The sequence below is a fragment of the Anthonomus grandis genome, chromosome 10 (assembly GCF_022605725.1).
Source record: "Anthonomus grandis grandis chromosome 10, icAntGran1.3, whole genome shotgun sequence".
In the NCBI taxonomy this organism is placed as follows: Eukaryota; Metazoa; Arthropoda; class Insecta; order Coleoptera; family Curculionidae; genus Anthonomus; species Anthonomus grandis.
In genome coordinates, this window is record NC_065555.1 from 11,702,516 (window position 1) to 11,714,937 (window position 12,422).

The window sequence follows — 12,422 nt, forward strand, 5'->3', positions numbered from 1 at the left end:
GAAAAATAATAAATTAGCATTTTTGTGATTATTTAGTAAGAATGTTGTAAGGAAAATCTAAAAAACCCTAAAACCTAAGGTTGGCCAAATAGAGCATTTGCACTGAGCCTTTATGAACTACATTTTAAATATGAAGGATATTTAAAATGTAGTTCATAAAGGCTCACTCTTTCGTTGTATAAATGGTTGCATTTATTAATTAATGCTAATAAAAATAATTTTTCTATTTTTACCTCAGTGGTCTCTTGGGTCTCTGCTTCTAAATAAAATTTATATTGTAGAACTTGAACTTCATACAAATCAGTCATATGAGTTAAAGATATTCAATAATCTAAGAAAACTCTTATAGCTTTGTATTAATGAACATGCTGTGAACCCAAATGTCACGAAAAAATATGTATTGTCTTTTAACTTCATTTCATAAATAATATAATAGTTAAAATGTCAAGCAAGAAAGATCTTAGAAAAGCCGAAAATAAATCGCATGTCTTTGAAGAGCTCGAGAAAATGGTTAAAGCGCAAACGGAATCGAAGATGAGACTTGCGGCCAAACTAAGTTCGAGACTTACTTCCTCGACTATGTTTGATGAAGATGTTATCCGAAGAGAGAAACGAAGACGATTGGAAACAAAGAAGGAAATCACAAAGATGAGAGCTGAACTGCCCGAGTATGATCTTAATGATATAAGATTGTAAGTAATTTTAGTAAACATGAGCATGACAAATCGCCATTCTAAAGTGTTTGTTCAAATTACAAAAATCCGTGCAGTAAAGCTAAGAAAAAATATAAACTCGATGAATGTCGTATTAAAATTGACTTACTTGCAACAATTTAGCTTTAAGCTTCCATACCATGAAGCATTAATGTTAATGCTTGAAGAAAATGGGTGTGATGCTTCTTTAGGATATCTCGAGCAGCTTTTCGAACACGACGAGCGGCTACACAAAGAAGCTGGTCCTCAAAGTTTCATATGGAATTGCCCTTATTTAAAACATAGTGACAACGAACTGAAGAAGTTAAGTGATGCTTTAGTAGAAGCCGAGAAAGAAAACAAAAGTGGTTAGTAGGATGTCCTCTAAATAAATAATTTTTCGACAAGAAAATGGTTCTTTCCAACTTTTACATATTTAGGAAACCATCGCAAAGAATCAGAAATTCTGTTGAAGGTAGCCATCGATTTTGCTTTTAACTATAATACCTGGTACTGGTTGGCCGAAGAATTAATTATTCAATGTATAAGTATTTCCCGAAAGTCTGGAGTAACTGGAAGACATGAGGCTACTTCAAGATTTATTTATGCCAAATTATTGATTGATAGAGGTACGCATATCTTGTTATAATTTCAATCAGCTTATTTTTATACTCTGCTGTTATTCTACAGCTAAAGAATATGATAGTGCAGAAAGGGAACTTAACATAGTCCGAGATCTATCAAAAGGAAAAAGCTGGAACGTCAAGGGGTTTAACATAAGACAGAGCGGCTCTGATAAATCTGATACGCTCTATATGAATGCCAACTATTTGCTTCATCTTTGCTACATAAGAACTGCTCGAAGCTATCAAAAAACTGATTTACTGAAAGCCCTTGAATTTGCAACGCTTGCAAAAAAACGAGCAGGTCAAGGTAATACATAAGAATAATGCTAACCAGAATTAAATTAGAAGTTCACATCCATACATTTTAAACCATAATAAATTAATAATAATAGTAGACTAATAATAATAGACTATAAAAACAATAATAAATGGCAAGTTTTTATCCGTCTTAATTGTGACTATATTTCGGTAGTTTGAAAGCTTCCATACAATGCACGATGAAAGGAACAAATTTTTTAAATTTTTTGGACACATCGATTAGTATTCTAACATGCTCGTTTTCAAAAATTATATAAAAATTTCTATACAGGGTGCCTCGATAGTAAGTCAATGATTTGCCAAATATGACGTTACAGACTACCAAAACATGAAATTAAAACTAGATTTATTGCAACTAATGTATAATTTGTTGTCCATTTGATTTAATGCGTCCTTCGCAATAAAAATTTTTTACACGGTATCTCAAGTAGAAACCATGACGCCAATAGTAATTTTTATGTGATTTCTTAGAAAGTAAGAAGACCCTAAATAAATATACATGCCAAATATGACTGGCAATTCAATGAAAAGTAAATGATAGGGTTGAGCAAAATTTCACTACCTGTGAATCATTCACTGTGAATAAAAAATCACATTCACGACTTGATGACAACTTAAAAATAAACTGTGAAATGTCAAAATGTGAATGAGAAAGGCGCGTTCACATTCAGACTAACGAATGCGCGTTGAAATTTGAAAAACCGAAAGAAGTAATTTATTCATCAGCGATTAGCCATCGTTAAACAGACTATCTGACTCCCATCGTCTATCCGTCTCTCTCGTTTGTGGGAAAAAAACGAGAGAACAATTATTATTTTTTATAAATTATTTTTATTGTACATATATTATATTTTATATTGTCATGCTAATTAGTTTCTTTTTACTGGATTTTTATTATCATAGAATATTTTAATTTATCTATTTCTGCGGAAGGTCGAATATTAAAATATGTTTGTTTTTATCATTATTTTAAAGTTTTAAAGACAATTATTTCTTATTAAGACATCGTGATATTAGCTTTAAAAATGTCTATGAAAATATATATTTTTTCAAATGTGACAACAATGAATCATTGTTGTCATTGTCAATGATATTGTCTCCAATTTTTATTTACTTTAGGCCCCCTTAATATTTGTATCTGGGTATGAACTATCCTTAACACAATAAACACAGAATAGTAATACTTTTCTTATTATTATACGAATTCACTGCCATGATATTAAACTGCACGATAAGCAAACTCGCCAACCGGCGCTCAATCGTGAATTCACGTTCACAGGTTATATTCACAGTGAATAGAAAATCGCGTTAACAGTTATACCTGTGAATTCAAATTCACGACTTAGCTCAAGCCTGGTAAATGACCACTACTAGGTGTTTGTTATTTTTCGTGATTGTGTCCTTTCGATGTTGGTCATTCTGACAAATTTCAGGTGTGCCAATTGTAGGGAAATAAAACAATTAATAACAAATAAGTTTTTGGGAGGTTATGTTTAAAAAAACAAAATTAAAAGTTACATTTTGTTATTAATAGATGCGATATGCGATAAGATAGTTGCGTTATTAGATCTGAGTATTTTTCTTATACTTCTTTAAGAATTTCATTAAAATTTATGAAAGATAAGTAATGCTCTCCTAAAATGAGACATAGAGTCAATTAACCTGGGATAGATGCATACACTTTAAAATATTTGTTTTATTATTCTGGTAAATTTCAATCTTATAAATCCTAATACCATGAAAATGATGATCTTTATTTAAATTTTTGCTTGTTTTTACTTAACAAATTTAGTTAAGAACAAGTTTTATTTTCTTTCTATTTTTACTTGACTACTTCTACTTTCCCTCTATAAACAGAGTTTCCACATTAATAAATACAACCATCTATAAAAATCAGAATATAGGTGATATTATAAGGGTTTGTAATAAGTAAAGGTTTATATAGTAAAAATAAACTATATATTATTCTATGCTATGATAGACAACACAGACAGACAACGCACAATAATTTGGTTTTAAGAAACAGTGAACCAAATACGTTTAAATAAGGATGCTGATACATTATCCATGTATTAAATAAGAAGGAAGCTTTATCTCCTGATGCAGACCATCATATACCCAAGCTTGTCGTTTACAAATTGCCAAAAACTAGGCAATCCGCTATACTCACAATTGACAATGTCATTTAGAATCAGTCATATCAAGATTTTAATGCCTCATTTTGGAATCCCAAAGATGGTTTAAAAACAATGTAAATAAAAAGAATATTTAGTTCGTGACAGCTCACACATTAAACATCAGCATCGTCACTTCATTACCGTTATTTAATATATTTTTTGTTGGTGACACTGAAAATGTTCAGAGTGACCAACATCAAAATGAAACAACCACATAAAAATGGCGGCCACGAGGTAGCGGTCATTTTTCGGTATGGAGGCCATATGCATTAGCAGTCAAGGTATATTTGTTACGTCCGTGGTTCCGCATTTTAGAACCACGAACATTTGTGAGTATATTTATCGTTATTTCATGCATCATTTTTTAATAAAATGGATTTATCTTTATACAAAATTTTAAAAATTCTGTATAAAAATTTCAAAAACACATTTTTTCTCCTAACAGTATTTCCTACTTTTCCCTAACAGTTTTTTGAGTTAGATCCAATTTTTGAGTTATTTTTAAGCAATTAGATTCTTCGGATTTTTTTTGTGCCGTTATTATGATACTTTGAAAAAAGAGATATATACTTTTTTTGATGATAATTTAATCCTCTGCCTCGCGGTAATTTCGATTTTCCAAAATTTTTGGGCTTTAAATGTGGGCTTGGAGCTCTTATATTAGCTGAGATATCGTATTTTTAGAGCCCGTTTATGGCCTCAAAAACGAGGTCGAAAAATGACTTTTTTCGAATTTTCAAAGTGCTCTCATTCAGTTAGTTCTGCTCGAATCCCAGTGTTTTCCTGATGTGGGTGATGAGATTGTTCATTTTAGAGTAAAATCGGTACTAAACTTTTTTAAAGAATCTCTGAAGTAGTACAAGATAGAAAAATAAAAAAATAAAATTTTTCCATAGGGCCCATGATAATTCGATATTTGTATTTAGTAGTTTTTTCCAATTTTCTCCGATTCTGTGATAGCTAGAATCTATTCCTCTTGACATGCGGATACCTCGTAATATTTCTAACAACTTTTATTTTAAACAAAAAGTTGTCAGAGTTATAGTTTATTTATAAAAAAATAAAAACCAGTTTTTCGAAATTTTTCGTGGGTATACCCCTTTTGATTTTCGACCAAAAAAAAAAAAATTTTTCCTAGGATTTTTTACTGAAAATTGCTAGTTTAGGGCTAACATTAAAGTTTTTAAATATTCTTTTAAAGAAAAAAAATGGTACCGTGTGAAAAAAACAGTTTGCTTTTGTTTTTGCTACATTTTTACATATAATATCTCGGCTTCTATAGGTTTCTTTTATTCCTTATTCTCCTCCTGTCAATCCTTTTTATATTTTATTACTATCGACTTTCAAAAATAAAACTGAAAAATCAAAAAAATCCACGAAAAAACCCGGTTGTCTTATTCCCATACATGAATTCTATGGGAGCTAATCTTTCTCTTTATATTGTGGCACACGTATAATTGGTGGAAAAATTTGTCATAATGTTCTATTACTAGTTTTTGAATGGTCTTTAACAAGAAAAAATTAATTTTAAATTCAGAACAGATTTTAAAAAAATCTCATTTTGGTGCCTGATTTTGCTTCAAAATCGAAAAATGCAAAGAAATGGGTTTTACGTTCATTTTAGAATAAAATCAGTAATAAACTTTTTTAAAGTTATAACGTACATAGAATTACTTTGAAAACAACGATTATCTGCATACTATAGCGAATACTCCATAACATTTACCAGTACGACAGTGTATTAATTGATGAGTCTGTTTCAGCATATTTGCCCTAGATGCCACTATCTGAAATTCTCCAAAAAATCAGTTGTGTAGTGGCGATTACTTCTTGATCATGTCTCATGACTCTCTCAAGTTTTTTGTCTTCAATTTTCGAAAATTGCCGTATGGATAATGAATATGTTTCGAAATAGAATATGTTGTCTAAAGTCATTGTTCCATGCTGTACAGGGTGTCCCAAGTTAGAGCTGACCATTGGGATCTCAGTAACTATAGTATAGACGATACACTGTCAGCTAAATTATGATAAAGATCAAAAGAGATTAAAAATTTATTATTAATTAAAATGACCATCAAGGTAATTTTTTTTTTAAATACCATTTTCCAGCATGTTACTATAATGGCGAAACAATGGCCTTATTTATAAAAGGCCAGTGTGAATTAAACCTGGGAAATACCAAAGAGGCTTGCAATACTTTTAATAAAGCTTATTACATCCAGTCCAAGTTAAATTCAGAAAAGGGCATATGTGAAACCAGAGTGGAACTATCTAAAGCATACTTAATGTAAGTACTTTTATAATCTGATGGGACTGAGATTAAATTAAATTTTCCAGGCATGGAAATACTCGGTTAGCTTTAAAAACTCTTATGGATTTAAAAACTATGGCTGAAGAACATGGGTTGCAATATTATTTGGCGCAAGCTTATCGTTATTTGGGGGAATATTATCTTACGTGTGGAGAACCGCATAAGGCTACGCCATTGTTATCAGATGCTTTAGAAATTTTTCACTCTATTGGAAATATGGCGGAAGCTGACCAAGTTAGAAATTTGGGAGCGTTATCTTCAGGTAAATTTAATTATTATACAATAAAGGTTGTATAAATACATCCTTTTAGGGCTGGAACTTATGTTTCTTTATATACCTTTGGTGCAAAGAACCGATAAACGTTGCTCCGACTATTTTAATAATCTGATGATGCTGGTAAAATGGAAGGATACTAGGTAATTTAAAACACTAACACCCTATAATAAAATATATAAGTATAAAATGTTAGAGAACCATTTTGGATGGACCTATGTAACAATAATGCAAAAAAAGCAGGTCTTCTTTCGGAAATCGAATGGGATGAATACTGTAATCAAAGGATTTCTCTGGTAGGAACTTCAACTCAAAATAACGCAGTGGGTGAATTGGTTAAACCTGACGTTAATTCTGAGCTTTTTAGTATCATTGAAATTAAGGTAAGTAATTTTTGTTTCAAGAGCTGTGGATATTGGTGAATAATTGTCATTAATTATTTTAAATACAAGTCGCAATCAAGAAAGCAAGGAAGTTCCTGATTAATACGCAATTTAAATATCGTAAAAACCTATCCTGATTTCTCTTGATCTTTTGATTTCTTTTGATCTTTCTTTGCTATCTGACTGCGTTTATAATGCTGTAGTTCTCGTTTTTCTTGATTCCAAGCGTCTTACAAATGTTTTGGAACCAGCTGGATTCAATCGTCTTTGGTCTAAATAGAGCTCCAAAGGTACACCAAATCGGCAGACCCATACTTTTATTAAAACGTCAGGGATAGTAGAGGCTTCTTAGTTTGGCAGAGAGCATGCCTCAACCCATTTGCTGTAGTAGTCCATCACGATCACGATGTACTTATTCCCACGCTGTGCTGACTGATCAAATCTTTCAGTTTTCTCTGCGGCCCATGTCTTGCCGCACAAAAAGCGCATTTCCTGCACCGGTCCCTTACGTCTGCCTTGCTTGACCCAGTAAAATCTTTCTCTTACTTTTTCCAGGGTCTTTGTTACTCCAAGGAGCCCTTTGACACACTGGCATAAATTTCTTCTAGCAACTTCGAAATCCAATGTTTAGACGCAATGATTTGCCTTGAGAAGCCTTTTTGCTTCTTTGCCGTTGTGGTCAACTATTTTCCGCCGCAAGAGTCCATCTTCCAAAATTAGAGACTTCCATTGTGTCCAATATGACTCAACATTGAAAGAATGTTTGGCAACTTCTTCCCAAGTTAGCTTCTTCCCTTCATCCAGGTTAGGACTATCTGGATATTAGAGTCTTCCTCTTGGTCTTTTATAAGATCTCCCTTTTTTGTCAGTTCGCAGCAGGAACCTTCTCCCTCAGAGGTACTTGTAGATGTGCTTCAGCGCTTTTATAATAGGTAGCAAGGAGAGTGACGTAACAGTTGCGCTCTGGCTTGGACAGCATCTTACTAGAATAGGCAATAACTTTTTCTTCTTAGCCGTCCTGGATTTAGCTTCCAGGTACAAATTTCCCTCAGCTCAGGATAGCATAGCTCAGGATAGGTGCGCTTATTAGAGCCTCTTTTAGGTGATCGAAGGCTTTTTGACGGTCTAAGAACCATTGGAATTCTGTCAGCCTAGTCAATGGTTTTGCGATGTTAGAAAGTACCTCCACATAGCTTCGGTAGTAAGTGCATAATCCCAAGAAGCTGTGTAGCTCATGCTTATCTTTGCGAACTGACCAATCTTTGACAGTCTGGACCTTTTCTTATCAACAGCAACTCTTGACTGGAAACGACGTGACCCAGACACTGCACAGGTCTTTGAAACAGATTACCCTCACGGATATACTCCTTTTAGTGCTTACAAGAGTCTTGCCCAGTGCTATTCCTCGACCAACAGCATTGTCATTGCAGATTTGAGCATGATTACTTCACCGTGCGTGGTCTTTTTATCAATGCAGCCCTCCAGAATGATCTCGTTCTGGTATCAAAGCTCCTCCGGAAATAGGACTCGAACACTGTAATCCCTGTCACGTCGCAAAACAACTTTCATATCGTCTATCTCCAGGACTCCTTGCTTAAAGCTTAACTCAAAGCCCTTGGTATCCATTATGTCCATTCCAACCAACGGTGATCACCTTATCCTCAATTTCAGCACAGTGCGGAGGGTTACATCCATACACGCATCGACGAAAACACTATTGCTATAGTGCTGCAGCAAGGAGACCGGGGTGGTATTTATTTTTACAGGGGCTTGCTGAATACAGGTCGACGATTACCCCTTCACGTTGACCTTCTTAAGTTTTCCAGATTGGCGAGAGTCGAACCAGCACTTTCTCGATAGTGAGCTCTTATGTGACCTTCCTTGCCACATTTTTCGTCCTCCAATACCGTCCCTCATCATTTGCTTGACCTATTCCTCAAAGTTGTGGTCTCCTGGAATCACTTGCCAGACACTAAGAAGCATTAGTCCCTGGCTCTTATCGTGTTCTTGGCAGCCTCGAATTCTAGGGCTCTTGTTAATGCATCTACTAAGCTTAAGTGGATGTGCTAGTAGTAAGGTCTGTCTCATTACACCATCGTGAAGTCGCTTGGACTGCCAAACGTTCTAGGATATTTTCCTGAATATCTGGAGATGCCAGTTGAATACGTGTGGTGGACATGTTCCAGAAGTGATTGGCCATAACGCATCTGCTGACTCACTAGGTGGTTGTACACTTCTTGTTCTTCTGGGGACAATCTGCTTTTTAGGATGGCAGCAGCATTTTCTCTTAAGACCAATGTGAGGGCAGTGGCCTTTTCGCTTGATTACTAAGCATCTGCTTTTGCAGCCTCTTCAAACTGACGCTGATAAATCTTCTAGGAGGTAGTAGCATTAAATTGAGGCGATTTGAGGTGCATCAGCTTAACAGATTCCGTATTGCCACAAACTTCGTTCTTATTGTTCATTACTGAAGATAGTGTTGACGGCTAATCTTTATTTTTTTTTTAACTTTTTGAATTCTGTCCTCCATTAATGAATTCTTCTTTTAATTCTTTTTTGTTTTCTAAAATCCTTTCTTTCAACATGGCCGAATTCTCTTTTAGCCTTCCTCCAAGCTTACTTTTTAAATTGGCATTCATTACCAAAATTCTTGCTTCAAACCTGACATAATTCTGTCTTAGCTTTTCCCCAAGTTCACTTTTTAACTGAGTGAGTGTGGCAGTTTTCTTTCAACTTTGCAGAATTTTTCATCAATTTAGCCTCCAGCTTCGTCGGAATTTTCTTCCATCCCTGCAGAATTTTCGGAGATTAGCTATTTTCTCGGTATTTATAATATCGTTACAGTAGGATTGAATATCTCATAAAAAATAGTCTTAAATAGTACTATCAAACAACTTTGACATTATTTACTTTATAATAGAACTTTCCAGATGTTAGGCTTAAGCCAGGAATATATATTTATGATCATCGACACGACATCTCCGGAATGGCAGATAGTCCAAGTTCGACTAAAGAGATCTTATGAGGCTTTGTGTTCTTAGCATTTCTTATTAACAAAATGTCTTTTATTTTAACGGTCTTCTTTTCTTTTAAAGTTCTTCGAAAAAAAAACGCTGAAATACTTGGTGTGCTGATTTTATTGGAAGAATGTGTTGTGTCTCACGTTTTAAAACTTTACCTCTCTTTAATTGAGGAAGATGAGCATTTCATCTTTAAATATTCCAACATTTTTTCAAAAAAATTGATCTTTAGAGAACCACGAATAAGAAGGATTTTTGAATTTCTTATATCATTGAGATATTTAAGTGATTCTTATGGTTCTTACAACTCTAATTTATCTCAACAATAATCGATTCCCTTTAAATCTATTAGTATTATACAGATATTAGCATTTGTTAAAGAAATCAAGAAATTTAAGCAGCACAGTCTCAACATCTGAATTTCTTACTTTGCATTACTAAGCCTAATTTTAATAATCATTTTAATGGCTCATTCTACCTATGCTTTTATCTTAATACTCTATCGATTATTGTATTATTAGTTTTTATTAAGTATTTTTATAATCTCTTAGTATTATTAAATTATTTTTAATATATTAACATGCATTTTTATTGTTTAAGGCATCATCATTTAAAAAACCATCATTGGTAGAACCTGGGGTTGAGGAAAGTGAAGAATTGATACCCAACGAAGTTTATGATGCTGCAGAAACGGAAACAAAAACAATATCTTATTGTGACTTTTAGAAAAAAGCCAAAAATTCCAAAGGGCTTTGTTAAATAAAAGCTATTTCAATTATGGCATTATTGGAATACATTTTTTTTTTAATTCTTCGTGTTTAATTTCGTTTTTTCGTATTTAAAAAGAATATATACTGATAGTTTGAATGAAAATCATTGCAGAATAAATTTTATTTTACTAATTTGGGATTTACTTATTTAGAATAAACATAACAGACTTATTTTTAATATATGTTTACTCACGAAATATGTCTGTTTACTATTAACAATAAAGTAATAGTTCACAGGGACACGTACCTTTTGTGATTTATAGTTTTAAAATAAACCTGTTAACTTAAAATTATTATTTTATTAAAGATTTACAAATTAGTTATTTATAAATTAAAAATACAAAATTTATAATTCTTTAAAAATTATATAAATTTAAGTACTGGCAGCTTCCGTTTTTCTTGGTTCCAGTTTTATCTTGAATCCATCTGCTCTCTTAAGAATTATATCCCCTTGTAGCTTATAGTCTTCCTCTTTCAGGTCTGACAGTATTTTGTAGTTTCTCAGTATTGTTGACAGGAGGATTTTTAGTTTCAACATGGCATATTTGCGACCTAAATTAGAAATAAAATTATTACTTATAGTAGGATTTATATTATAAGATTTTATCCACATTTAAATTTGAAAAGAGGTAATTTTGATCATACTAAATTACTTAAAGTATTTAAGTTACCTATTAAGTTAAATATTAAAGAATGTTTGTGGAACTGGAATAATAGTTTGTAAATTTTTTAGGAGTATTCAGTCAGAATATTTCTGGATTTTTTTTAAAACTTTTCTTTTTGATAATTTAAAGAATTTTCGATAATGAAGTTAATGAAGTGTTTCTTGATATATGTTTTTAAAGAAAATTAAGAATTATTCTAAAAATAAAATGCACTGGTCAATTTTAGACACTGTAATTCGGGACAACTTGTATATATGTTTATTTTGTTAAAATCATAAGACATCTATTTTAACTTTTTTTTAAATGTATAAGGTATCATTGTGAATGAAAAAAACTAAGGGTTTCTAGAAATAGGACCAGTGGGTTATATTTATAGGAAAAATAAAGACAGTTTATCATGAAACAAACTAGGGGCTTTAGGAAACTAGGGTCTAAAAACTACTAGTGGGTTATCTGTTTTTTTTTTGGCACTGGTTAATCTAACTGTTATTTGTTGGTTATCTGTATATCTTTAGTTAAAAAGAGATCCTGATGAAAAAAACTAGAGATGTATAATGAACGAAACTAGCGATTTCTGAAAAAAAAAACTAGTGAGTTATATTCGTAGATAAAATGAAGATAGACTACCATGAAACAAAGTGGAAATTTCTACAAAAATTGCTAGTGGGTTATTTTATCTCTAGTTAAAAAAAAATAATATGAAAAAAACTAGAAGTTTCCAAAGCTTTCAACATAATTCAAAGATTATTAAGGAATAAACTAGAGGTTTCTACAGATATAACTAATAAATGTTCGTTTTTTCAATAATATCGTATTTTCATATATATATATATAAAAGTATACCAGGAAACATACTAGGGGTGTCTAGGAAAATTACTAGGGGGTTTTTGTACTTTAGTGCATAAAAAAACTAAGTACAGATTCATACAGGAAATGAATTTGTCTTTTATTCGTTCATAAAAGTTACAAGGTTCACAAAATAAAGCCAAGATTTTTAATTTGATGATTAATAAATTTTCGTATTTTCAATAATATCGTATTTTCATATATATATATATAAAAGTGTACCAGGAAACATACTAGGGGTGTCTAGAAAAATTACTAGAGGGTTTTTGTACTTTAGCGCATAAAAAAACTAAGTACAGATTCATACAGGAAATTAATTTGTCTTATTCGTTCAAAAAAG

At 32.2% G+C, this 12,422-nt stretch overlaps 2 protein-coding genes across 2 annotated transcripts in view; one reads left to right on the forward strand and one right to left on the reverse strand.

Annotated features, from left to right (window-relative positions):
- Positions 1-408: 408 nt before the first annotated feature.
- Positions 409-10,609, forward strand: LOC126741101 (uncharacterized). The gene is made up of 9 exons (XM_050447423.1): positions 409-692; positions 837-1,060; positions 1,133-1,321; positions 1,383-1,625; positions 5,923-6,100; positions 6,151-6,386; positions 6,436-6,541; positions 6,595-6,781; positions 10,402-10,609. Exons 1-9 carry the CDS (start codon positions 442-444, stop codon positions 10,525-10,527), a joined length of 1,740 nt encoding a protein of 579 aa, XP_050303380.1. The 5' UTR covers positions 409-441; the 3' UTR covers positions 10,528-10,609.
- Positions 10,610-10,850: 241 nt separating this feature from the next.
- The window catches only part of LOC126741694 (cytochrome P450 4g15-like), a 42,247-nt gene continuing 40,675 nt past the window's right edge, over positions 10,851-12,422 (reverse strand). Inside the window, exon 7 of the mRNA XM_050448223.1 lies at positions 10,851-11,123. Coding sequence (XP_050304180.1) covers positions 10,945-11,123 — 179 coding nt within the window. The 3' untranslated portion in view covers positions 10,851-10,944. The remainder of the gene's footprint in view (positions 11,124-12,422) is intronic.